General features: G+C 45.7%; 2 protein-coding genes across 3 annotated transcripts in view; one reads left to right on the forward strand and one right to left on the reverse strand.

Moving 5' to 3' along the window:
* LOC144142811 (inositol-tetrakisphosphate 1-kinase-like) lies at positions 1-22,231 on the forward strand. 2 transcript variants are annotated; one of them, XM_077674584.1, is made up of 7 exons: positions 1-289; positions 3,746-3,770; positions 7,026-7,151; positions 7,819-7,936; positions 17,018-17,451; positions 21,407-21,551; positions 21,745-22,231. In XM_077674584.1, exons 1-7 carry the CDS (start codon positions 192-194, stop codon positions 21,879-21,881), a joined length of 1,083 nt encoding a protein of 360 aa, XP_077530710.1. In that variant the 5' UTR covers positions 1-191; the 3' UTR covers positions 21,882-22,231. The 2 variants fall into 2 exon arrangements, with proteins under 2 accessions (XP_077530710.1, XP_077530711.1); XM_077674585.1 differs by having other exon boundaries at positions 4-289; positions 17,018-17,409; positions 21,745-22,227.
* The window catches only part of LOC144142810 (U3 small nucleolar RNA-associated protein 25 homolog), a 14,599-nt gene continuing 8,672 nt past the window's right edge, over positions 21,724-27,650 (reverse strand). The window contains exons 6-7 of the mRNA XM_077674583.1: positions 26,873-27,113; positions 21,724-22,784 (exon numbers count right to left, since the gene is read on the reverse strand). Of these exons, the coding sequence (XP_077530709.1) occupies positions 22,240-22,784; positions 26,873-27,113 (786 nt within the window). The 3' untranslated portion in view covers positions 21,724-22,239. The remainder of the gene's footprint in view (positions 22,785-26,872; positions 27,114-27,650) is intronic.

Raw genomic sequence — 27,650 nt, forward strand, 5'->3', positions numbered from 1 at the left:
GCAGCTCGGCGGTCGGCGGATGCGCACGTCTGTGCGTGGTGTTTGTGCGCGACGGCTGCGGGCGCGTGTTGGGTTACGTGATGGCCTTTCCCGCCGCGTGAACGGCGTGCGTCCGCTGTTAGTGGTGACATCCGTCGCGGCGCGGGTCTCGGCGGACCCGAGTGTGCACTGACAGCAGCCGGCGGCGCGACATGTGCAACATGGAAGCCCCCCGGCCCCGAATCGGATTTTGGTGGGGCGACAAAAAGAGCCGGGAATTGAGCACCGACGACTTCAAGCAGGCCTGCTCGTAAGCACTTTCGCAAACGCCCCCCTCCGCGACTTCGAGGCGTCCGGAGGCCCCGTCGCTCGACGCGCGTGATGTCGCGGTGCGGGTGGCCAAGGGTATCGTGGTACGCGATCGTGGTACGACGACTTGGTGGTAGCGCCGTGGACGGCCACGTTCAAGTCGATCGCTCCGAGTAGTTTCGCAACAGGGGAAGTGGCTTCCGGTTTAAGTGCCTGCTCCGACTGCGGTGTTTTGCAAATTGTGGAGTCTGAGCTTGTGCGGCCGCCAGGGCTTTTCGCTGTTGGCGTGCGCTCGCTGCAAATTGCACGTTTTTTTTTTTTTTTTTTCCACCAACCTCGGATGACTACGCACTAAGCAATTTAATTTTCGCGGTTACAGAGTTCCCGTTTACGGTATTCTGTTCGGTATAAATCGTTTATTCGCATTGGTGGCGAAATTAAGCCCTTAAAATTGGAAAAAATCAAGTAAACAAGGGCTGATGAAAGCTCGTAAGGATATTTCTGTAATGCAATCAGAGCTATATTAAAAAATTACAGCCTCTTAATGTTTCGGCAAAGAACAAAAATACGGCAATGCACTCTGCCCCTACCTCCTCGACCCCATTTTTCGCTGATTAAGTGATTGACTCAGTAGAATGTGTCATAATGAGTAATTGGTTAGGCAAAACCACTGCAAAAGGCACTGGAGGTAAAAAAAAAAAAAAGAATTTTATTGCTGTGAACTGTTGCAAAGGCCACCGAAATGACAGGGTTGCCTTCGTAGTTTGAAAACTGATGTGTGTGAGAGGTTGAACTGTAGTCATTTACAAACTGATTTTAGCAAGGTTTGAAGTTATTCGTGTAATCGAGCTTGTTTGGGTTGTATGTTTATCTTCGCAGGCTCTTGTGGCCCTACTTGTTTAGAAACATCCGGCTTGCAACTCGTTCTATAACCCTTTCCCTGGGTTGCGTCATATCACTTGTCTAAACAAAAAGCAATGCCTAACCTAGACGTGAGAACGGTCGCTGTTTACTGGCCTATTAAACGTAATTTATATTGAGATACGTGCATTAAAGCCCAGTTTACAGCTGTTTTATGAAACCATGCTTGTTTTATGGGAATCCAAGCGTTTGAAACCACGGAGCACACTAAAAATCGCAATGACAGTGCCGTCTCTTGGTCGACTACCTATTCGTCAGAAAAATGCAGCACGATTGTATTGTATGTTTATTTGATTTTAATTATTGGCATTCTGCTTGCCTGATTGTCAGGCTTTAAGAAGGAGTGGGTGAACGCGATACAAGAACATTCACCAAAATAACAGCGTGGTGAAAGACAGATGGATGGAGTATAGAACGGGCAATGGAATAGAATATCTACATAGTTATACACACACTTGTATATGCGTGAGGGCTAGTTTAGTGCTAGTAAGAGCTAGTTTAGTGGTTGAATTTAGCACAGCTTGTTTTATTAGAGGAACGTGAAGACTTGATCTACAGCTGGACTACATAGAAGTCTTCATATTTAAAATGTAGGGTTGCCACCTTTCCCCGCAGAAAAAAACCGGCCCTTCGGGGGTAGGGGTGCTGTATAGAAGGTTGAACTTGTGTTAAAAAACAGACGTCACAGTTTTTTTTGTTCTTTTTGACATACAATGTCATATATTGTAGCATTTTCCTACAGAGAAATCCACATAACGTTTGTACTCAAAGTGATCTAAATTTTGGTTATTGCTGCGAATGTGCTGCAGCGAAAAGTAACCACCCTTGCTGACCGCGCCGGCGGCATTTCGTGGTGTTATACCTCCCTTTGGTCCCCTTCCATCTGAGGAATCACGCTCGGCGACATATTTTCTCGGCTCGCGTGTCTTTGCAGAGCTTGTTGACACGTATTTATCGTGTTAGTGGCTGTATTGACACTTACAAAATGCCAAAAAAAAGAAATAGCCACTGCATGATAGCCAAAAAAAACGGCCGATGTCGGCCCGTTTTAGGTACAGACCGGCAACCAGCCCGCGGTCTAAAAAACCGGTCGGGCCAGTCCAAAACCGGTTAAGGTGGCAACCCTATTAAAATGGCGTGGGCAGTAAAAACAATTATTTTTGTAGCGTCGCAATGTGGTGTAACTTGTTTTAAAATATGTGCACTAGAGCACCAGAAAATATTCGAGGCAGCCTGAAACGCACGTAATAATGTAGACATTTCTCTAAAGGTTCAGCTTTGTTTAAGTGTATCACTTTATTAAAACACTTGCGGACCCAAACATTGGGTGCCAAGAACCATTCACAAACGCCCTAGCTTTCCTCACGATGCCCCCTTAATTATACACGCACGGTTGTGAAAGACCGACATCAAGTGAAAACATTAAAGCCATAGCAGCGCAAAAAACGTTTTCATGTGGTTGCAAAAGAAGCTAGTGTGGATTGCATCACAGCTTGGAGACGTTGCCGACGGGAGTAAAAAACAGGCAAGGCGTACGTGGGGTTGCGTAACCTCTTCTTGGGAAACACTTGGTGCATTTTGTGACACGATTGAAGCTGCATTGGGCAATACCCAGATAAGGTAAAACTTCCTACTCGGTACAAGAGCGACCACCTAGAGGCCACTTTTTTAGATAGAGTATGGCACGTGCCTTGTGTATTGCACCACTCTACCAGCAGCGAGCTTTTTGGTGCAAAATACCTCTGACATGCGGTGTTGCAGTGGTACCACTCCAGATGCATGTTCGAGCATTTCGACTGCGCATCATGTGCCCCATTAGTTAGGTAGATAGTTGGGCTAGTCTATACTGATGTTGACTGGTGGTTGCTTTCTCTCAGCCACTTCTGCTAGCTTTGCTGTACAAAAATTTCATTGCTGTTTGCTTGCTGTTGCAGAACGACCGTGCAAACAAATCCCCTTGTTTTTAAATGCATTGCCTCCCCCTAAACATAAAAATGTAGCTTCCAGTAACAGGCATCCCACTGTCTTTCCTATAACTATTCAATAAGGGAGCTTTTAATAACTGGCATCTCGTCAGTTTATACACAGTGTAGCTATAGCTACAATGGGAAGAAATGTCTTATAATTACTCGGGAATGTAGGTTTCAATAACAGGCATCCCACAAGCTTGCCTATAACTATTCAAGAACGTAGCTTTTAATAACTGGCACTTTGTCAGCTTATCCATACTGTAGCTATAGCTGAAATGGGAGGAAATGTCTTATAATCACTGGGGAATGTAGCTTCCAATAGCTGGCATCCCATCATTTCAATACCAGTTTAGCCACAGCCAAAACAGGAAGAAAGCACTCGTAATCATTGGGTGAATTGTTCTGACCAGCTATTGTTCTGCCCTGCTATGTCTTGATAAAGCAAAAAACAACTAGATACTGTCCACAGAATCTAGTGTTCCTTATGACCCATTGTAAAGTTACAATGCCGTGCATAGCATATGCCCGTATAGTTCGTGTCTTATCGGCCTCTTTTTGTCTTGCAGGTCGCATGGGCTGGAACTGGTCAAGGTAAGGGCATTGGCCTGTGACTGTAAACAGTCGCACCGGTACGAAATTGTTCGAGAATGGCGTTTGTTAGATTTTAGGTGCCTCTCAAGCAGCCACTTTTAACCAACCCGCGTTACATTTAAATAAGTTGCTGAAGCAAACCTTCCGATAAAAAGAGTGTGTGTCCCTGTGTTGTCTTCCTTCTAATGTGCTGCGTAGTGATCTGGAATGCCGGAGTCATAAGGTGTGTACTGTATTTTCGCGCGTATAACCTGGCCCTGCACATAATCTGCGCGCTTACTTTCAGCCCCCTGGAAAAGAAAAAACAATAATCTTTGTGTGTTGCCCCCACATTTGATACAGGAAAGGCTGCACCAAAGCTACTGCTCAAGCAAACACATCACATACCATGTAGACGGAAAAAGCGTATGTTTACAAAGTAGAATACACTGACTGCAACGCGAAAGTCAGAATTCTCTAATAAGATTCAGTGGTTAGAGTGCGCTCGTGGATGTTTTTTTCCTCCTTGTCCTTGTATGTTTTGCACAATCGCTGCCATGGAAGGCTTAGTCAGAGTTACTGCGTAGGAGCTTCACGATACAATGTGCATTGCCTTGAGGTCGCGCTAAAGGAAAAAACCCCGAGTATAATTCGCACCCCTACTTTGCCACTGAAATTTTCGCATTTTTGGTGTGGGTTATATGGGAAAAAATATGGTACGCAAAAGTTTGAACAGGCTGTTCAATGCTTTTCGAGCTTTAAGGCTGCTGCCATGAAGACAAAACGTGGCTTTGTTCAACTTGGAAGAACTAGCATATGGGGAACTCAATCAGCTCCTAACAAGCTCAAGAAGAAATTTTTGTACGGCCGTTTGAAGTTCGGGCTTGAAAAGTGGGAACCGGAAAAACTGGTCTTACCTTTAAGGCCCAAACTTCAAACGGTCGTAACTTCTGTTGCAGAAGAGATAGAATGACGATGCTAGTCTCATTGGGCTCCTTGATTTACGCACAGTTTACTCGTACTTTGTTCAACTGCATCCCTCCTGCAGTTTTTTTTTTTACAATAGCTGTCACAAAATCAAATGTAAAAATATGAATAAATTTGATTGTAGTCGTTTTACACAAAAACAAATTTTATACCTACAATCAGAATGAAAAACTACACAAGTCCCTCCGACTTTCATCATCATAACTTTAAAATTAAAGTGTTTTGGTTTAAGACCCATGTGCCCTCTTAACTGCATGTTTGCATTGGTATGATCAAATAGAGTCCCCACTACAATTGCACAGTCGTGGTGGTGGTGTTGAGGCAGTCGCCAACCACACATTGAAGTCCCAGTGATGTCACAAGGACCCGGCGATAAAGTGGCTTGGAAGTCTCCCCTGTTTCACCTGTTTTCCTTAATATCTAGCTTAGTTGGAAACGTGCGACAAAATTGGTACCTGCGTTATTGGTAACAAAGCAATCTCTTGAATGAGTGAAACTTCTATTTTGCCTTCGTTGCCCTGTGAAGACACACAGATTCTTTTTATATGCTCCGTAGGGGGAAGTTAGTGTGACAATATCTGGCTGATTACTGTAAACCTTTGCCATAGCACTCGCGTGGCCTGCACAGAGCGCGGAATAAGCGATATGTGCTCTGATATGCGCTGCGCTGTCCCTGACCAGGTCATGGGGTTCGGGTTCCAATGTCAGTGTTATCTGTGCAGTCTGCCCCGGCAACTGTCTGGCTTTTCGTTGCACTGTTTCTGATGCGCGTGGGCTGTGGATGTTTACCCCCTCACATTTCGTGCCTATCTTCTCTTGAGCAACTCGAAAGGGTAAAAATAAAGTGGACCAAGTGCATTTCAGATGGTTGTATTTAAATGAGAGGGCTTGGAAGAATCACTCGTACAATTGCTTGGAATGAATTTGAGTACTTGCAATTTGTACTTGAAACTGAAGTGAAAGACTGATTGTTTTAAATTACTTAAGAGTTTATTTGAACTACTTCAACTTGGAGTAATTGTTAACTACTTGACATTGCTTGGAATATTTGAGTTTTTGCTATTATAATCGTTAGTGAAAAGTGGTTATGATGGCTGTGTTTGTGTGTGGGACTTCTTACGCTAACAGCAGCTTTTCGTTACGAGGCCAAAGAGATGTACGTATTGTGAAATTTGAGCGAGATAGCTAAAAAAAATGCTCGCACATTAATAAAAATGACGTGACTTGTTCGACGAAAGTGTACCCACTTACAGAACATTCTTGCTCACTTCTAATCACATTTCATAATGGCACAAAATGTGTTTCTTGTGGTGAGAAAGGAGGCCAGGGTAAATTTGTTTTTGCACATTGTGTCAGGCTTAATTCGGTTGAGGGGGGCTTACTAAGTAGAAGAGGTCGGGGAATTCTGCGTAAATTAGGGGCGATGCAAGTCTCTGTCCCCGTGGTCTTCGTCACTACATTTTTGTCAGAAGCGTCTTCAACATGTGGTTTGCCACCCACACTGAAGTTGTTAGGAGATGGGCAACAAATGTGCCTTCCGTGCACAGCATTATGGAGTTTTTTGTGCCGATTTCAAATCTCCAATTACATTTTTTGTGCAAGTTTACTATTTTTTCAGATCATGAGTGATTAATTGCCATTATTTTGGGTCAGAATTACAAAATAACCACTCCATGCAGAATGGTGATTACCTTGTGGCTAGGCAGACAAAGGACTAAAGAATACAACGTTGGAGGAAGTTGTTTCATTTAGCTTTTTTTGCTCATTTTACACTGAACTTTACTCTGCCAGAAATGGCTCAGAGGTGGTGTCAATTGAACAAAGTAATAATTTGCCGAAGCCTCCATTTGAAAAATTTGTTTCCAACATTGCATTCTCCACACAACTAGGTATCATAAGCAAAAAAATTACAGTTGCATCTGCTCTGGGTGCCAAGATATCCAAGGGCGAAATGTTAGCTTCGCGCTGCAAGAAAAGCGCCGTTTCACCATCGAATCTGCGTGAACTGAGCTGTGAAGTGCACTTTAAAATGCCGTTTACAATAAAATATGGTGCCTTACGATGGGGAAATTTGCAGACTGATGGAAAAATGGCCGTCGATGCCGCAAATGCCATTTTCCAGGAAACGATTTTTTGACTGTTTTTCCCATGATCGACAAATGGACAGACGAAACGTTTCTGGGAGTGGAAGTTTTACTCTGTTAGTATGAATTCCTTGGACTCCAAAGTCGGAAGTAAGTGCCTTGAGAATTGTGGCTGACGCGTCTGGTCGTTCCGTCCTCCGTTTAGCTGGACCTGTCCCGGCCGTTGGAAGAGCAGGGACCACTGGCGGCCATTGTGCACAAGTTCTGCGACATCCTGGTCCGTGCGGATCACGGTGACACGGAGTGTCAGCGGATCACGGAAGAGTTTGAGGTGGGTGGCGGCCTTTTTGTGAACTTGTTTTAAGGTGACAAATGGCCACACCACTCCTCCGCCTCTTCCAAAAAGAGAAAGAAGGGGTCTGGGCAGATGCGACGCCTTGAACGAGTCTCTGGTGCAGTGTGGGGTTGCAAGTGTACTCTGAAAACTGTGCAGAACCCTCTCGTGGGTAGTTCAAGAATTGTTTTTGTTGTCGAATGTGGGGGAATAGTTAAAAAGCATCCCATGTTTGTGGACAGAATGAATTACAGGTGAAACTCATTGCTGACGCCAATGTAATGAATATGATATGCAGCAACCTCGTGGTGTGCCTTAATCCTGCTGTGTCAGTGCAAGCTTTGCATTGGCACCCTCAACCCACCGCGGTGGCTCAGTGTGCTGAGCTTGAGGGTGTAGGTTTGATACTAGTTGCAGGGGCCGCTTATCTGATAAAGGCAAAAGACAAGAAAGCCCATGTGTCGACATTTTGGTGCGCTTTAACAATCCCCAGTTGGTCAAAATTAATCCAGAGCCCTCCACTACGACGTGCCTCATGGCCCAAGTGTAGCGTCAATGTGTTAAACCACCAAAAATGTTACATTGACGCTGTCATTGAAGATGTGAAGCCTGATATGCTCCTGGTGAAGAAAGTGTCGTGTTGGTGTTGTGGTGTTCTTTGCAGCGCTACTGCCGTGCGCACCCAGCCGTGGTGGTGGTGGACCCCCTGGAGAACGTGCGCAAGGTGCTCAACCGGTACCACCAGTACCGCCTCGTTGAGCAGAGCCCCCTGGCCACCACAGGTGAGCAGGGGAGGGAGACCTGTGGGTGGAACACCCTGGTGTGGCACCAGAGTCGCACTGGGGCTGCACTAGTGCTTGTTTTGGAATGTCAATGCAAAATAATGGGTGCCACACTTTACCTTGGCTGTGTAAGGTGCGGTTCCTGTTTCGATTTCAAGAGGACGGTGTCGCGGAATTGCAGTGTTTAAGTAGCCTTTTGCTTTGTGAAGCCTTCGCTTTGTAACTTACGAAGTTCTTTATTATTTACTCGAAGTTTTCTGGAAAAGCTGACTAGCTTTCCCACGTAGTTCCTGGCTGCATTTCAGGGAGATGGGAACCATTTGTAGTTATGTGCACTTTCTCAGAAACTCTTAGTAGTAGGTGTCAGGATCTAGTATTCTGCTTTCCCTGTGCAAGAAAGTGTATGGCGATTGTTGCCTCTTTGGTTACTTGACTTTGTATGCTCCGAGACCAGGGCAAGATTGTGCCAGAAATTTCTTCCATTCTGTGTCTTGCAAGGCTGCTCAGACTCTTGTGTCACACGACACAAAAATCTTTTTTCCTTCTTTAGAGGATAGCCATGTGTGTGTGTGAAGCCTGGTGAGGCATAAATTGGTCGCAGTTAGCACAGGACCGGAATAATTGGAGATCTATGGGAGAGGCCTTTGCCCTGCAGTGGGCGTAGACAGGATGATGATGAGTGTATGTGTGTGTACACCTATGTTCTTAGTTTTCACCATTTTCACCAGATGGCATTGCAAGTCATCCACCACACCACGCTGACCTCTTCATGTAGTTTAGGTATTTTCTCCCTCTCACCCAACCTGGGCTGCGGAAAAGTTGCTCTTACCAGACCTCAGCCTTTTTACCTTTCAAGCAATGAAATAAATGAAGGAAACTCACACTAATGCATAAGGCTTGAAAGTAGCGATTTACTGCATCATTGTGGCTATAAGTGGGAGCTTTTTTCATTTTTTTGGAAGTGATAATTATTGGACATCACCTTGGAGGGGCATACGCTACGGCGTGTCTTTCTCGTTCCGAGCAAGTTTTGCCATGATTACGGCGAATGCTGGAGTATTCCTCATTCTGGACAACTGTTGCCACAATTATGGCAAACGCTGGAGTTTTTTTTTTTGGCCAATCTTGGCCAATCTTCCTAAGCAGGTACACTTAGCTTGACAAGCGTGCACAGGGGAGCTGGCCGGTCGTCGTGAGGCGCGCACACACGAGCACTGGGCATTTTCTTGGTTTTGTTTACTGCCGAGCGGTCGCTGCGGGGCCCGCGCTCACGTGCGCGCACTCAGCAATTTCTTGGTATTTTTAACTGCGCACACGAAAAATTATGATTTGCTAAACAGCTTCGCTGTTGAAAAGTAAAGGAGGAATTAACGCAAAGTCACGGTCTAGGCCAATGTTTGTCTGAGCACCTCTCTCTCTGGCTAATTACTTGAAGGTTGACAGTAAAAACCCATAGGCATTGGCTTGTGATGGCAGCCAAACGTAAAAATTGTAATCTCTGTTTAAATATCAGTTTTAAGTTAACAAGTCTAAATTAATATTTATAAACGAGATTTCTAATAAGTTACAGGCATAGAATGTGTAAAAAATTCAAATGCCCCTTTGTCTCATGACAAAAATGGTTGAAACACGAAACTTTCTTCTACCGCAAACCTAGTTGAATCAAATTCCAATCTCGTGAAGGATTCGTTTTGGGCATAGCAACTTGGGCTGCAGACTGTCGGCCTTTAAAGACATTGGCTTTTGACCAGAAAGAGCTTCATGTTTCAACCGTTTTTACTTCACCCACAATCGTCATCGTTGTCAGAGAAAGTTGGCTTTCCTGCCGTGCATTTTGGGGTGGGCAGTCGTCATTGGTGAGGCAAGAGAAAATTTCGCGTTTAGACTGCTGCCTAGAGCTGTTTTGTTTTTTTTTTCTCCCGTGCAAAAGCTATGTATTGCCGCGTTACACTGACTCATTGTGAACGGCAGGCCAAACTGTTTTGAGAACTCCGTGGGAGTCTGTCCGATGATTTCCAAGCATTGCAATCGTTACAATCGTCTATGCAATCATTGCAAAGGGTACGTACGTGAGTGTGTACGGAGTGTAGCGGCATTTCGTCACGAGATACGCCCACACCGCACTGTGTAATCAGGCCCGGCGGAAACAGTCTACTCGTGTCGGTGATAAGATTGTATCCAGTGTCCACACTTGACACCGCTGACACACACTAAAACTTTGTGCAATCGTGGCTGACCTCTAATGACGGAAGCTCTTGCTTTTAAATAGAGCACGTGCGGTCCTGAATAGCAAACATCAAAGATAATTTTTTTCGTCTTTTCTGTGGCCTGCTCTTGCTTGTGTAATTAGCATCCATTGTGCATTGCTACAAGCCAGGTTATTGAACCAAAAAGGAATTACAATCTTTTTACTTTGTTTGTGCGAGACTTGGAATGAACGTGATGAAAAATGGTAATGAGAAGTTTGTTGCAACAATTTTTTTTTGTTATATGAGACTTCGAACCAACTCGATGCAAAATGGTGGTGAGAAGTTTTAACTACTGGGGAAACTAACTAGCTTCATGTGGCACCCGGCACTTTTTTCACTGTGCAATATCGCTACATTTGCTTTAACCCTTTTGGTCCTGGTGGTGTCAATTGATGCCATCAAATAAAAGTTCCTCTAGCGCATACAGAACGAAACCAAAACTGCTAGCCCTTTGAGGATTTTTTCTCTATTGATGCCTGTTGCGATGGATATCACTGTTTCATTCTAGTGAAGCTGCATGCTACAAAGAAGCAGCAGCTCCGGTGAAGACGAAATTATGACGTCGAGGCTGAAAAAAGTGGCGGTCCGAGCTTTATTCCCAAGCTTGTAAACCTATAAATGTGTACACTACGAAGCTCATTTCTTGTTTGTAGGCTCATGTAGTCATGACGTTTAGGAAAATATGCATAAGTGATGTTTCTACTCGACATAAATATTTTAATTGCCACATGTCCTAATTAATTGCCTCATTAATAAATCTGTTATTACTTGCATTTCCAGCTCTATTTTTTGTCTGGGAGCTTCTTGGATCATAAAATTTATGAAAACACGCAGAAAACATTGTTTTGCTTGAAATTAAAAATTCCAGGCTGAAAGGGTTAATGTCAGCATTGTGCGAGTGAACTGTGGCACACCGTAGCTCTGTTAAAAGGGTGGAACTGTTTAGAAAATTTGAGCTGGACTCCGAAGAAAAAAATTCATACAGTAGGTATGCTGAGGCTAAGCTTTGGTGTAGAACAGAGCCTTGTCACGACTCAGTCTCAACAAGGCCTCAAAATGGAAGGTTCTTGATTGCAGTTTTTTCTCCTAATCATAGTTTTCTTTTTTGCGTCTTTTCTTGAAGCTAACTTTGCTCAGTAAAGTTAAATTGAAACCCTCAGTGTCGGAGGTCAGAACACAAAATAGCTTTATTGCTCCCAGGTGAACACTGGCCTGAGCTGGTGCTCAGCTCGAGGCACAGGCCACGCGGGGTCCAGACTTGCGCAGTGCACCACGCAAACCATTTTTTGACTTAACCACTCGATATGGTTACTGCCTACAACACTCAGTACGGTGTGTGACACCTAAAGGAGCACTTAAATGAATTGGCCACACTTAACGTGTGGCCACATTCTGGAGTTCAATTTCCGTAATCCTTTATTTTCCAATGTTTAGTGCAGTTCTAGAGCCTGGAGTTATCTGTAGCGCCCACACCATTCGCACCCCTTGAGCTCAAAAGCAGTTATTTCTCCCTATCTGTTATCCACGATTCAATGTAAGTGGTGTAAAGCTTGCAATCGCACTTGGCGGTTGTCATTATCTCGTGACATTGTCTTTGTCTTAAGTGACAATAAGTCGTGGCTTTTGTTCAATTCCCGGCCGAGGCGGCCGCTTTTCTGATGGAGGCGAAAAGCAAAAATGCCCGTGTGTACAAGATTTCGGCGCACGTTAAAGATCCCCAGCTGGTCAAAATTTATCCGGAGCCCTCCACTACGGCGCGCCTCATTGCCTGTGTTGTGTCGGCACGGTAAACCCAACAATCAATCAAGTCATGTTGCTTTTCTGTTCGTGCTTGATTGGTCGTTTCTTGCTTCGTCCAGAGTCATATCTGTGAGCAGCGGAGCTGCTTTTTTTAGGCATATTTTGAGTACAGTTAAGCCTGGATGTAGCAAGGTTCACAAAAATTCGCAATTTTTCGTTACATGCAGGTTTCGAGTTTAAGCTCGTGTGAATGAAGCAGAAACGAAACCAAAATGCTAGACATAAATGATGGTGAACTCACCCTTAAAGGATTTATTGCACAGTGAAAAACTGCGTGATTCGAGTCTGCTGCTTTCCCATGAACTCAGTCATTACACGGCACTACAAAGCAAGGTCACTTAGCCCTGTACTCCCAAAAGGTAACTTAAGTACTACTTTTGCCTTTTGACACTTTTCGGTGCCTTAACCTGGTTTAGGGACCAAACTTATTCTGAAAGGACGTCTTCTCGCTAACATGATGCTCTTTGCCGCACTCAAAATTGTTGAGGGGGTGTTAGCTGGGATACTGTGCCGGGCGGCGACGATCTTCTTTCTCTCCAGCGGAGGCGGCATTTAAAATTGCGAACTTGTTTTGAGAAGCTGCAGCCGGATTCGCTCATCCCTGACGAACTGACACCATAGATGGCAGTGGAAACGCCTGACCACATGCCAACAAGCACGCCTTTACCGACACCGCACTCACACTGGAAAGAAACACACGCTAGTTTGTGGTGACGGCGAAGTTCCCTGAATTAGTGCATTTCTCCAGCCAGTTTTCCAGCCAAATGGCTCATCAGCTTAGCAAATTCGTGACATCAAGGTTAACCGTCGCACCACCTTCGAATACATAGAAGTCGCAAGCACATGGGTTTCAATTAGGGGTGGGTGATTGATCAATTAACTTTTCGATTAATCGATTAATGCTTTAGTTGCGATTAATGTCTTTTTGTGCACAAGCGTATCCATGATCATATTCGTGTTCAAATAACCCACCTTACTTCACAATGAAAATCGATGTAAGTATGCTCGGGGATACTGACTAACACTGCAAGCTGATATCCAAGACAGGTGGGGGAATGGCTACTCTAAATACAAATATGCATAATACGAAAAAAGTCGAGCGGGCATGCCTACCGATTTACCGTTGTATAAATTAACTATGGCGTAAGTGAACCACGGTTAATCGAGTCCTCCTGCAATTACGGCACGTGCCAATGTTCCTGATTCCAGAAATAGTGGGAGTGACCAACGCTGATAAGCGTCTCGCCCACATCACTACCATGATGATAGTCTGGTCAGCTTATCTGGGATGTATGTGATGTGCTAGCCTGACTTAGCCCTTTTTTTATTGCTTTCTATTTGTGCTCTATCCTTTAATACCCCTCTACTCCCCTTCCCCCGCAATGGGTTGTATGCAGGTGAGCTCTCTACAGAGCTCAATAATATCCCCAGTGCACTTCCTTTCCTTTTCTCTTCCCCCAAACCACTACAAAAATCTGTGAGCAGGCCTAAAAAATATTGATAATAGGTGCTGCTATATTTTTATAATCATTAAAAAATATTAATTTTATCATTGTCCTTCTTAAACGAATGCAACCGATTAATGGATTAATTAACCGATTAAAGCCTACCGATTAATCGGATTAACATTTTTAACTGATGCCCAGCCCTAGTTTCAATGGGGCTACAATGAGGAATTGGAAAAATTCGTTAAATCCAGGAATTCGTGACATAGAGGTTCGTTACATTCAGGTTTAACTGTACAGGCTCTGGTAGTCTGCTGTGAACAGGGTGCCTTTCATAAAGCCCCTCTGCCTTGCTGCGCGCGTTGGCCAAAAACGAAGCAAACATTAATGTGAAGGTGTGCTCTGTTTTGTGTTGCATCATAGCTTGCCGCAGCGTTCATAATCGTGTTTACACAGTGCATGCAGAATTCACTCCTTAATGTCATTGGGGGCCTTTGGTTTAGGTGGAGTCATCAAAGGATCTCGTGGACTTTTTTTTTTCTTGAGCAAGGCTTGCATACGCGGCGGTGTATGGGAATCCCTTGGAGAGAAAGGTTTTTTGCCATATGCCTCTTCTCAGCCGCACATACAGCTGTGCGCGCCTCACTAAATATTTTCACAAAACACAAGCGCCGCGTCTGTTAAATTTAGAACAAAGCCCCTTATTTTTACGGCTGCTGTTAAATTAATTACCGGAGCTGTATCAGTAGAAATATCTACTCCTACAGGGCCAGTACCGTTGTGTATATCTTGCAGGCCTACAAGACAAGTAGCTTTGCATATGTTTTTCGGACCCGAAAGACTCAATACGTAGTCATGGACAAATGGAATGCGAGCACGAAAATATGAACCAAAACGCTCAAAATTAAAGAATACTGTTCCTGAAGGTCAAGCCATTAGTATATTTCGAAAGCCACATTTCCCAAATTTGGTACTGTAATTAAGCTACGCGTCAATTCTACTGGGATGAAAAGAAATCGTGCTGTTTGTGTGTTCTGGTTCATATTTTCGTGATCGTGTTTTATTTGTGCATGTCTGTACATATACATTAATACGTGAACATGCATAATAAGTACCGTATTTTCGCGGGACTAACCCGCACCAAAAATGCGAAAATTTCAGTGGCCAAGTAGGGGTGCGGATAATACCCGGGATTTTTCCTTTAGTGCAGCTCCGCGGCAATGCGCGTTGTGCCATGTAGCTCCTACGCAGTAACACACTACAAAACATACAAGGACAAGGAAGGAAAAACAAGGACAAGCGCACTCTAACAACTGAATTTTATTACTGAATTGTGAGTTTCGCCTTGCAGTCAGTGTATTCTACTTGCTAAATATACACTTCTTCTGTCTACATAGTGTGTGATGTGTTGCTTGAGCAGTAGCTTTGGCGCAACCTTTCCTGTATCAAATGTGTGGGCAGTATGCGAGGACTTTTTTTCTTTTCCGGCAGGTTGAAAGTGGGGGTGCGGATTAGGTGCAGGGGCGGGTTATAAGCGTGAAAATACGGTACATGTGATACATAGCTGTAAGATTAGAGGACTCGCACATTGGGTAAACATGTGAGTTCTATAAGGTGACCGCAATCCTAAACTACGCCAACACGAAAGTGGAAGCCTGCTCCCAGGCCCCCAGCCTCTACAAGACTAATCCCGCCTGTAACTTTAGAGACACATCTACTTGCTTCCACGGCCAACTCTTGTCCCTGTCTGGAGTTACTCGATGTACACCAGTAGCGAAGCTCCCCATGGGCAACCCCATGTATCGAAAGCTGGTCTGCGATTGCCCCCCCAACTGCACTGGGGGAAACGGGCAAGCTGACTAGCCTGTCATCTGTTGGCAGAAAGGTGAAGTAGTACTGAAGAGTTTGCAGCTAATGCCTTAACCCTTTCAGCCTTGACTTTTTCATATCAAGCAAAACAATGTTTTATGTGTGTTATCCTAAATTTTAGGGTTCCATAAGCCTACAAACAAAAAATAGAGCTGGTAGTGCAGATATTCACAGATTTATTAATGAGGCAATTAATTAGGATATCTGGCAACAATTACAAATGTTATGTTGAGCAGAGACATCACTTTTGCATATTTTCCTAAACGTTATGACTACATGAACCTACAAACAAAAAAATGAGCTTCATAATGAACGTATTTATGATTTACAAGCTTGGGAATAAAACTCGGACTGCCACGTTTTTCAGCCTCAATATCGTAATTTCGTCTTCATCAAAGCTTTTTCTTCTTTGTAGCGCACAGCTCCACTAAAATGAAGCAACTGTGATATCTGTCGCATTAGGCATCATAGAAGAACAATTCCCCAGAAAGCTAGTAGTTTTTGATTGATTGATTGATTGATTGTGGGGGTTTAACGCGCCGACGCAACGCAGGCGATGAGGCGCGCCGTAGTGGAGGGCTCCGGATTAATTTTGACCACCTGGGGATCTTTATCGTGCGCCGAAATCTCGTACACACGGGCGTTTTTGCTTTTCGCCTCCATCAGAAAAGCGGCCGCCGCGGCCAGAAAACGAACCCGCGACCTCGTGCTCAGCAGCGCAACGCCTTAGCCACTGAGCCACCGCGGCGGGTCAAGCTAGCAGTTTTGGTTTCGTTCTCTGTGTGCCAGAGGAAATTTTAGGTGATGGCATCACTTGACACCATCAGGGCTGAAAGGGTTAAGTCATGAAGAAAAAGGTGTGAAAACATAAGTGAACATTGCCTAATTTACTGTTTCCTAATTTGAAAAGAAAGTTTTATTTTATTGAGTTGTGTTACTAAGTACAGTCGAACCTAATTTTAACGAAGTAGTATCGGGACAGCAAATTAGTATGTTATATCCGATATTGGTTGGAACAGTAGAGGTAAAAATCGGCTCTAAAAAATCGGAAATCTCACTCGTGCAAAACTACTTGATGCAAAAACACATTTTTGTAGGCTTCAAAGTCACTATAAACAAGGTGACCCTCACCTTTCTCCTTGTTGCATTTCAATGTCAACGAACCGGAACATGAGTATGTGAAATTACAACAGAACAAAGTTCACTTGACAAAATAGTACCGCGTGCTTATTTGTTGGATGAAAAATGTGATCTTCATCTGGCGGCTACTCACAGCACTGAGCAGGATGAAGTTTTTTACAGTGTCCACGAACAAAAAGGCCTTTATATTTCGACAGTTTCGTACGACGACGTTTTTTTTTTTTTCAAGTAGCTTCTAATGCTCCTGGTCAAATATTTCTGCGTTATATCCGATATCGTGCGCGGCTCTCACGGTTTCAGTTTCGTTATATAAAAGAACAGGTGTCACTGAAATGAAGCGTGACCAAACCAAAGTTTGTATTTGATTCGCTGTAGCTGATAATTCGCCATATCAGTGTTCGTTATAACGAGGTCCAACTGTAAATGTTTAGCAAAGTCCAGTTTTTGCCCCTCAGGTGCTGCATTAATACGCTTGCCCCTCTGCTTCAACAAAGCAGGGGTGCTTGTTGCTCCCAAATTCGGAAGTGGAGTTTCGTGACTGCTGTACATTGAAGAACTCTCTTCCCTGCCTCTCGCAGACTGGGTGTTTGTGCCGCCCTTCGTGGAACTTGGCGGCACGGATCCGGCCGCAGACCGGGCGGCCGTGCGCGAGCGGGGCCTGCGCTTCCCGGTCGTGTGCAAGCCGCTCGTGTCGCACGGCATGAAGCGGGCCCACCAGATGTGCCTGGTGTTCGGCGACCGGGGGTTGGCCGACCTCCAGCGGCTGGGCGGGCCCTGCGTGGCCCAGGAGTTTGTGGCCCACGGCGGCCGCCTGCTCAAGGTGTACGTGCTGAACCAGCGCTACCACCTGACGTGGCGGCCCTCGCTGAGGGACTTCCAGGCGGCCGACACACCCACCGTCTTCTTCAACAGCCAGGATGTCTCCAAGCCGCACTCGAGCTCCCCGCTGAACGCGGACGCCGCAGTGGAGGCGAGTAGTCGTGGTCACCGCGACTTGCGCCTTGAGAGGCGTGTAAGTGCAACCTTGATGCAAAGAGTGTAAAATGGTGGTGACGAGCTGGGCAGGTTGGTACGGTGACACCTTGGCAACAACAGCGCGAAAAATGGCGAGGACAAACAAAGCGAACGAGACGAGCGCTTGACTTGCAATAACCTCCATATAATGGGAAATATAGGTCGAGCCGGAATATAGGTCGACTCCCTTACCTTGTAGCCGAAAAATGCAAAAAATAATTACCACATTTATTCGATTATAAGGCGAGGGTGCAGTTTGAGAGTACCTAAAATCGCCCCAAAGATTGTATGTACCGGGTGTTTCACCTGACTTTAGCCAGAGTTAAAAAATGTTTCGATGCACTCTAAGACGACGCAACCAAATGCATGTTGCTAACTTTTCTAGTAGTTTTTCACGCTATTTTTGGTATGTTGCCTAATTAGGTAATTAGTCAATTTTAATTAGCGAACTTTCGAACCAACGAAGCTAGGCAAAAAATCTCAATTAGAAAGTTGCAGCGCGGTATTCAAAACCTCAGAATAAACACTTTCTGTCATTGTATCCATTAGGTATTAGTGTTTTTTAGCGTATTGAAGATGCCCGCGAAATACAAAAAAAATACCGCGTGACGTGGCGGCTCACGCGTCTTGATAACAGTGCTCCCAAACGTTGCGCGCATAAATTACCATCGGCGCGCCGCCGCTTAAAAAGTTTAAACACGTTCACAGACCGCGAGAGAAGCAACGAGACAAAAATGGCAGCACGTCTGGTTGATGGTGGTGGTGATGGTGCCTTTGCGATTAAATGGGCTGCCTGGTTGCAAGATGACAACTAGCATTATGCCACTGACCACTGTGTAGGTCGAGAAGTGACTTTTCGGCAAATTTTTCGGTAAAAAAACTCGACCGATGCAGTCAAACCTCGTTAAACAAAGTTGAAGGGGGGGTCGTATTACTTCTTTATAACCATTACTTCGTTATAGCCAATGTGCATTTCTATGGAAAATTTACATGCTAAAGAGGATGTACTCACCACGGAAACTCACAGCTTCCCGCGAAAACAAGAAAAACAAGCGAAAAAAAAAGACTAAATTATTAGTTTATTCACGCCAAACGGCTCATCCTTGATCATTCGAGACCACATGAGCTGGCAGATTACTTCGCAGAGGAAAAATGCTCGATAGATTTTTTTGCCTAGTCTTCTTCAGGCGAGAGGGCTTTTCAGCTGCAGCCACAATTTTGAGCCCGTCCTCGCCGTCATCGTGAGCGCCAGAGAACCAAAGCAGCAGATCTGCCACATCCCGGTAGAGTGACTGGAGGAACACCCAGGCACCCTACCGGGAGCCCAGGAGACGCTCACCCTTGTGCGTGTTGCAGGTGCTTGCAGCCATTTCAGCGCACTGGAGTTTGTGGCCCCTAGCTTGGCGAGTTTTGAATTACTGCATCCGTGATGCGGCATAAACCGTCGCGTGCTACAAGACACTGACCTGACTGGTACCAAAATGGTCCGTAAATGCTCTTAGTGGAACAAAACGGTTGGTTATACCCATTCCTAGGAAATTTGAGCTTCGTCAAAATGAGGTCTAAAATGCATGAGCATCTATGAGAATTTCAAGAGAAATTACGATTGCTTTGTTATGTCCATTAGTTCGTTATATCCCGTTTCGTTTTAACGAGGGGTCTTACTGCATCTGCCTTATACGGTAGTTGTGAGTTAGTGCTTGTCTTGTTCACTTTGTCCTCATCTTTGTTCACACCGTTGCCAAGGTGTTGATGTAAAGAATGAATTTGTCGTTCAACTGCACAGCTTGGATGAGGACAAAGCGATGAAGGCTACATGGAATATCTCATCTAATATCCGTGCCATGCATATGCAAATAATGACATTAATTTAAGGCCTTAAGATACCGGATGACATTATTTGGGCAAGCCATGCTATACGCGAAAATGCAAAGGCCTTAAATGTGTTAGGCATGACGGCGATAATGACCAAAAAGAGAAATGCGCTTGTATTTTGACTTGGAGAAAAATGTTGTACACGGGTTAAAAATGTTTTTTGTGAAAGAAAATGTTATGAGAAATAGTGTTTTGTAAAAAATGGTGTGAGCCATTTCTAAAGGTGGCTTCAGCAGCTACCGCCGCCTGCCAGCGGTAGCCAAATTCGGAAAATTTAACACGAGTAACAAGATGTTTTGCCTTTTGCCGCTGTTTTAGTGAGCTTCGTCATCTTCAAAACTTCGCCACCAAGAGTGCACAAAAAAACAGTCTTATTTCGAAATTAAGCTACGTTTCCGCGTCAAAAACAGTCTTATTTCGAAGTTAAGCTACGTTTCCGCGTCAACACTCTGGTGCTGAGAGTTTCGTTAGTTTCATTTGGTGCTCATTGCGTTTGAGAGTAGGCAGATTTAAGGCGTTCGTGAAGGAGAATGAGTTGTGCGGAACTCCCTAAACCGAAAATGACAATAGAGCAAAAGGCATTATATTTTTGCATGTAGCAGTGAATTAATGGCATTAAACTTTGAGGCACTAAGCACTTAATGTCATTTTTCGTGTACGTGTGGCACGGGTATAAGTTGTGCTCGCAGTTGAACCAGAAATGAATTTGTACCAACTTGCCCGACTGGCGTTCCCTTGAATCGATGTAAACAAGTCACCAGGATTGGCGACTGTTTGTTAAATTGGGGTCTTCTGAATGTGTTAATTCAGTAAGTTCGTGAAAATTAAGTTTCGTAAGTTTGAGTTTCAACATGATTAAGGATGAGCAGGGTTACCTGTAGGCTCGAAAACTTACTGGTTTCGTGACTATCTGTGCATTTTGCATCCCCCCTTTCTGTTTCTCTTGCTTTCCTACTTTCTTCTGTCTTCCCACCTTTAAACCTCCTCTCACATGCCACGTGGCAAAAACACGAAGAAAAACAAAAAGCAAGAACTAGACAGCGGTGTTTTGTGTATTTTCTCGTTCTTTTGTGCCGTGTTTTTTCAACGCTGATCTTCATCATGAGTGTTCACCAAATCACCCAAATCACAGTCCTGTAAAAATCTTCCAGGTCTTGAGCTGTGTGAGCAGAAGTCACAAAAAGTAAATTGCCATGTTCTTGTGAAAGCACTGTGCTCATGGGGGGAGTGAGCTGTGCATTGCAAGCGTGGAGGTTCGAACCCTTTGAATGGTCTTTCTGAGGACCATAGCCGTAATATTGCCTGGTACGAAATTTTCTTGTGCTAAAGCGTTGTCTGGCAATTTTTAATGACCCATACAGTAGCCGACCGATTTTTTTGGATCTGGAGGGGAACGAGAAATAGTCCGAATAACAGAGCAGTCTGAAAAATCTGTGAGTCATTGCATCTATGGGACAACTGCCGGTTCCTCGGGAAAGTCCAAAACAATCAGCAAGTCCGAATTCTCGGAGTACGAAAAAACGGTCGGCTACTGTAGTGAAGTTACTGAGCTTTATTAAATGTCCACCAATGGCTGCTTGTAAAAGGGCTTTGTTCTTGTACAATTGGGACACATTGTCTGAACTCCAATGCATGAGAGAAAGAAATCGCTAGCAGCAGCACTCTACAATCGACAGATGCTGCTGGATGCATCTGACCCTCTTAATACATTTTTAACAGCACCACCTTGTAACCAAGGGCCTTCTACAAAGTACATGCAAGCATTCCAAATAGTGAATATTTCGTGGCATCCATCACACAACTTTAGGTAGAATAAGCTTCATCATTGACAGTCTGTGCATTCTGTTTGAGCAAATGTAGAAAGGCGCAAATGCTCGTACAAACTTCAAAGTGGGGGGGTGGGGGAGGAGGCAGAAAATTAAACTTTTAAGTGTTAAAAGTTTAGTCGTCCCTCTATTCTCCAGGCCTCGAGGAAACTGCAGGGCCACTGTAACTCAAACACAGGAATTGCAGCGTGCCTGGCTGTGGCCGAAAGGTAACATGGTGCTTGTGTCCACTGTCCACTTTGTGGTGTTCAGGGGAACCAGATGCCGTGTCCTCGGAAGCTGCGCTTCATTGTCGACACCATGCGGAAACAGCTCGGCCAGCGCCTCTTTGGCATCGACATCATCGTCGAGAAAGACACCGGCCGGCTCTGCATCATCGACGTTAACAACTTCCCAGGCAAGTTGCACTCCTGGTTTTTCTTTTCTTTATTGTAGCTCTCGTAGTGGGAGGGATGGATTGTGCCCCGTAGTGGGAGAAAGGCCGCAACTTTGTTGCCCTCTGCATCGCGGAAAAGCTCGGTTTGATGTTAATTCCACAAGTGTGAGGTTCCCACAAACCACAGCACGTCTTTTTCTGAATGTGTGCGCAGGTTACGATGGTGTGACCAACTTTCTGGACCAGTTGAGCAGCCTGCTTGCAGAGCTGGTCGGCTCGGAGCTGCCGGACTCCGGCATCGACACATCGGACTCGTCCGACGAGACGCCCAGGCGACTGCCCCACCACTGAGAAAGACCACTGACGACAATTCCACACGTGCCACATTCATCGCCATCTGGTTACATAAAAAAAACACGAACATTCGAAGCATTTTACAGGAGGCTCGATTGCTGCCAAACCCGGGAACCAATGTGTCAGGTTCCTCGGGACAAGAATTTTAAATAACAATTCTGCCCCCAAGTATTCCGTGGTTCATCAGTCTCCATTCACTGGTCACCTGAACAGAAGGACGACCTCGTCTCTTGCACCGTGCAGGAGTTCATCGGCCACCAAAGAACTGCCAGACATGTGCACGCGGGACTTCACTGACCACTGACAACCCGGCTGCCGGACACTTTCCACCGAGTGGGAGTTCATCGGCCGCCTATCACTGGCCGCCCGACACAAAGACGTGTACGTCGCGTGCGCCGTGCAGAAGCCGCGCAGCACGCTCGCTTCCCACAACGGCCGCCAGCGGAAGCGCGTCGAGACGGCAGAAGAGGCTGGTGCAACCGCCCGTCCCTGGTGCAACGAGGCGGCACAGCTCGGGGTAAAAATGGGGCAGCGTCGGAAGCTCGTAGAAGACCAACCGCTGCACGCCCTTGATCCGGTAGCGGCGGTAGAAGTGGAAGCGCTCCGTGTACAGCAATAGCCGGCGGCGGCCCGTGAAGAAGACACCGCGTGCTCGCGACACCTTGGCGTCGGTCGTGTACTCGCAGATCTGGCAGAAGCTGGCGTCGAGCGACCGCAGGTGGTTGCGGAGCCGCACAAAGTCGAAGTAGGACCGCACGTACACCATGCTGCCCTGGGAGCCCTCGCGAAGCAGCGGCGGGAGGACTTTCTCGGTGAAGAAGCGGAACCGCGCTTCCGCCACCTCGGCGACTGACGCGACGTCGAACCGCTGGAACACTTGAGCCAGGGACACTGTCACCTCTGCAAGTGAGAAGAGAAACGACGCGGCAAGGTTTCAAAATGAGGCTGCAGTCAGGCCGTACAATCTGTGTGGAAAGAATGTGTCACGCGAGGATTTCAAGGCCAGTTTTTTAGTGGTATTGGTGTCAAGTGGCAAAAGACTTTTTCTGCAGCTGTGAACGCGACGCGACTATTGCAGACTTGCTATTTGATGGCATATGCTGGAAGGTGAAGGAGGAGAAGGCAGCTTTGTACAGCGACTAGTGACCAAATTAAAAAGGGGCAGGGATCACTCACAAGTCAAAATTTCTGCTCTTTTTTGTCTAATGGTGCAGAGCATTAGGCACAGTGTTTGCCTTTCTTTGTGATTATAGCTTTTTCTGCTACGAAATTCAAAATCAGAGCAGTTCTAAGTTATAAATAAGTTCATTATTTGTATTTGCTCTCGTATAAATATAACGGTTTCCACTAATGAATTGTGCAACAGAGCTGTCATGTTGTATACCAATACGTTCAACAGTGACTGCTTCAAGGTGCTTGGTTAGTGCCGAATCATTAAAAGAAGTCTTACAACTACAATACTGTTGTATGCCTGTTTCCTGGAAACCTTTCGAGAAAACTTCACAGCGCTGAAACGTGTTAGCATTTCAGAAACTGACCTGACTGTGTGCCGATTATTCTGGTCTTTCTGCGTAATTTTGCCAATTTGCTGGGACAATCTTGCAAAATACAGGCAGCACATGCTTCACTTGGCTGTTAACTATGTTACTTCCATGCTCCGTGTTTTGTTATAGAACGTGTAGAGTCTGTACAATGTTGTCAACTTAAGAGGGGACACTGCTCTTAAAAAAACTTTTTTTAATTTTTAGGTAAACTCTGTGAAACTTGTCAGTCTTGCTTTTTCTCTACTGATTTCAAATATGGCATTATTTTTTCAGGTGGTCAATTAGTTCCCCAGATAATTAAAGATAATTAGTCATTTTTGGAGGAACAATAGACAGAACAGGGTTGGTTGTAGAACTGTAATCTTTGCATTTTTCAACACTATGAACACTGGTGAGTGCAATAAAAGAGTCGGTTTTTCGGTGCACCACTTGGAACTAATTTTGCAGCTCATTAAACTTTGGTGGCACCAGTGGCAAGGAATCATTTGAATACTGATTTCAAACACCAAAGTTTAAAGAGCTGTAAAATTAGTTCCAAGTGGTGCATCGAAAAAACAATTCTCTTATTGCACTCACCAGTGTTCATAGGTTTTGGAAAATGTTAAGATTACAGCTCTATGACCAGCACTGTTTTGTCTATTGTTCATCCAAAAATGACTAATTATCTCTAATTATCTTGTGAACTAATTGACTCACAAAAAAATAATGGCATATTTGAAATCAGTGTGGGAAAAGCAGTAAGACTGACAAGTTTCACAGATTTTACTTAAAAATTAAAAAGAAATAGTTTTAAGAGCCATGGCACCCCTTAAAGTGCTGACATAAAACCCCAATTTTGTTACTGTGTGGGGATTACGTCTGTCCCCATGGCTTGCTTAGAGCTAGTAGGCCGCCGGCAAGGGCGCGCCGAGTCTTGCGGGCTCTCGTGCAAGACATGACGCGCCCTTCTACGCCGGCCTGCCTTTTTAGCCCGCAAGCACCCTCCTCCTCCCTGGGAGACCCTTCTCTTCCCAGAGGCATAAAACTGCAAGCAGGGGCTTCCCCGAGGCCTTTTCCTTCACGCTCGGTCGAACCGCCTGGCCGCACCAGGAATGCTCCGTTCCCCGACCACGAGGCAAGGCGAGACTCCCCTCACTAAATGAAAGAAGCCGGCGACCTACGACGGCTTATCCAGCTCGTAGGGACTCCGTCCTCCGTCCAAGCTCAGGATGGCCGCTCCCTTGTACATAGTGTACATTTCACCGACTGTGGAGTAAAGCGCACTTCGTCGACTTTGCCTGCCTCCGAGCTCGTCTTTGGCACCTTCCGGTGAGTCGATTGGAGCCACAGCGGCGTCCACGCGACGCCACGTGGTGGATTGTGGCTCCGGTGCTCCTGTTCTGGCTGACTAGCCCGGTGATACAGCCCACTTATAGCCGCGAACCCCACAACTGACAGCTGACTTCCTCCATCACGAACCCTTCCTTGCTCCTAAAACTTCCCCAGCTCCATTCGTGATGCCCATACTGTGCCACCTGTCACTGGTGGAACTGATAATGCAAACCCCATTTCGAACGTGGCAGCGCGGAGGCATAAAAATGCCACGCATTTGGAAACATCCGAGGCGCTCTTTCAACCTGCTGTTTTCAAGGCCACACCACCTTATGCGGCCTTATGAGTCACACTCGCAGATTATGCTGCAGTCGTAACGCATTTCTTTTAATTTTTAATTTAAACGAAAGAAGTGTTTAATCATCGGTGCGAAAAATATTGGGGGCTAAGTTTCTCCTCGCAAGCGTTTGAGAAGGGTGCAGCAAGATAAGCGATTGGTGTACTCAAACACACGCCCACACTGTGCATACGTCTTGTTGGTGTTCATCTTGAGTGGGATCGCACATCCGCCGGTCATTCCACCCCTCATTTGTGCGAGTAGTGGGTCATGATGGCGTAACGAGGTTTATTTCGACAAATCTTTGCTCAGAGGCAGGCACACAACTTATTCCACGACAAGGTAATACAATTCAAAAACGAAGTTCACATGAAAGAACTGCTCTGAGCCAATTGCAGAGTACCGCTTTTTATCGGCAACAGCGCAGCTTCCGCGGTGCTTCCAAGTGTGAAAGATGAATGTAGCTCTGAAACTGCAACGAAAAGTAAGCTGCCCACTGCCCATTTTAATGAGTGGAAAAAAAAAAAAAGGCATAGTTGTCGGAAGCCATCAATTGGCTCCTTGCCTGGGAGGTGTTTCAGAACACGAGCCTAAACTGTGTGACGGAGAACGTCCATGCAAGTATAACGCAGAAGAAGTAAGGGAGATGAAGAGCTAACAGACAGGCAGCGAAATTCCCCATCGTCAACTATTCCATTACAGGAAGGCAGGAAAGAGCAGCGGTAAAAAGCGTAGGAGACAGATGGAAGCCTTGCGAAAGCATTAAGGTGGAACAGAGTCATGAAGCAAAGCGCCTTAAGCGGCAAGAGAACAAAGGCCTTTGAAAACGTGAAGCAGACGCAAAACAACCCGTACAAAGCGGTCAGGTGTCCTTGGAATTTTTTAACCGCAGATGACTGCCCGCCTAACCATACCCACCCAAATTAGCGAAAGCAGTAAGGCACGAACTCCTGCATTTTACATTGCAGCCGACTTTTTTTCCCCCTGCTATTTCCCACCCATACCGGCTGTGCTGCTCGTTACGGCTAGAGGGTTCTGATGCACTAGCAAGAGACTCCCTTTTGTTTTTCATTTTAATAAGTGTTAAAAGAAAACTAGCTACACAAGCTCCCCGTGAGATTCCGTTCCGTTTTGGGTACAAGCCACCACTTCCTGTACATACCCAGAGCCATCTACTGGCTTTATTCAACACTCCCGTTGTCTTGAACTGCTAAAAAAACCTCGCTGTTCTACATCGATAGCCTCATGGGGAGAACCACGGGTTCTGGAGCAAATAACCTGGGTTCAAGTCCCCGCAGTGCAAAAAGTTTTTGCAAGATGCAAGACCTGCGAATTTTTTCTACTGTAAACTGTCCTTTTGGCTCAGTTCTGTGTGTTTTTTTTTTTTCGTACATAAAGGTGGTTTCAAATAGTTTAGGCCAGTTTAGGGGCAAGGCAAGGCAAGGCATGTCAGCACGCTTGGTTAACGTTCTGCATCGCACCTGAAGTGCCTTGATTGTAGCTATGTCGGAACAAAATATCACAGGTTCCTCCTGCCTTGAGTAAACTTGGTAGAGCATCGTTGAAGATTGGCACTGGAACGAATTACGGAGAAGACAACACCAAAAAACGTACACTTTGGCGTGAAGGCAACGCACCTGCGACTGGTTTTATCCTAAACGACGCAAAACACATAAGCCAAGTAACGAGAACAACAACTGATGAAAAAGGCGGGAAAGGAAAGTGCTGACAAGTTTTTTTTGCGTCGTCTGTCTCCACGATACGTTCCAGCGCAAACGTTCCAGCGATCCGCTCACCTGCGATGGAGCCCGACGCGACGGGGTTGGCCGTGGCCACGAGGCCCGCGTAGTTCTGGGCGTGTCGGCTCAGCAGGGCCGCGATGGGTGCCTGGCCAACGGAGCTGAGCACCACCGTCTGCCGGAAGCGGCGCGCCCACCCGTGCAGCCACCAGAGGCGAACGCGCGAGAAGTCCGCGCCGTGGGGGTCCACCGGGGTGCGGTTGACGTGTTCCATCAGGTGTACCACGTGCTCCCAGTTCTGCACGAGATGCGAGGAGGAGGAATACGCTTATTAGAAGGCAAAGCTGTAGCAGGGTTCGTACGGGATTCAGGGACAAGAATTCAACGATATTCAAGGTCTTTCAAGGCCCTGCCAAGGCATTTTCAAGGGTGCAGGGAGGCGCGTGTACTAGCACTTCACTACTGTTTTCACACGCTAAACGTTTGCTTCTTTACATCTCAAAAATGAACTCAAGAAAAGCCTCTTTAGAACAGCTCCACTCTTTGGAAGTGGACAAGTTTGCCCCCACCCACAGTAATACTGAGGGAGCTATATGAAAGCCATGCCATCTTGAACTTCTCGAGCCATGCAAATGCTCTTAATACACAGTCTCAGAGATCGAGGTACATAACTTAGTACCCCCGGCCATTCTCATGCCCCAAATTTCTGTGTCCATTGGTCGACTGTAGGGTTTAACGCGCTGATGCAACTCAGACAATGAGGCGCGCCATAGTGGAGGGCTCCGGATTGATTTGGACCACCTGGGGATCTTTAACGTGCACCGAAATCTCGTAC

Source organism: Haemaphysalis longicornis, unplaced genomic scaffold (genome assembly GCF_048455015.1).
Source record: "Haemaphysalis longicornis isolate Haplotype H1 unplaced genomic scaffold, Haemaphysalis longicornis Haplotype H1 scaffold_6, whole genome shotgun sequence".
Taxonomy (NCBI): Eukaryota; Metazoa; Arthropoda; class Arachnida; order Ixodida; family Ixodidae; genus Haemaphysalis; species Haemaphysalis longicornis.

Coding starts and splice junctions, on each gene's coding strand:
- LOC144142811 (XM_077674584.1), top strand. CDS start 192: ATGTGCAACATGGAAGCCCCCCGGCCCCGAATCGGATTTTGGTGGGGC. Junction 7,152..7,818: donor GGATCACGGAAGAGTTTGAG/GTGGGTGGCGGC, acceptor TGTTCTTTGCAG/CGCTACTGCCGTGCGCACCC. Junction 17,452..21,406: donor ACTTGCGCCTTGAGAGGCGT/GTAAGTGCAACC, acceptor TGTGGTGTTCAG/GGGAACCAGATGCCGTGTCC.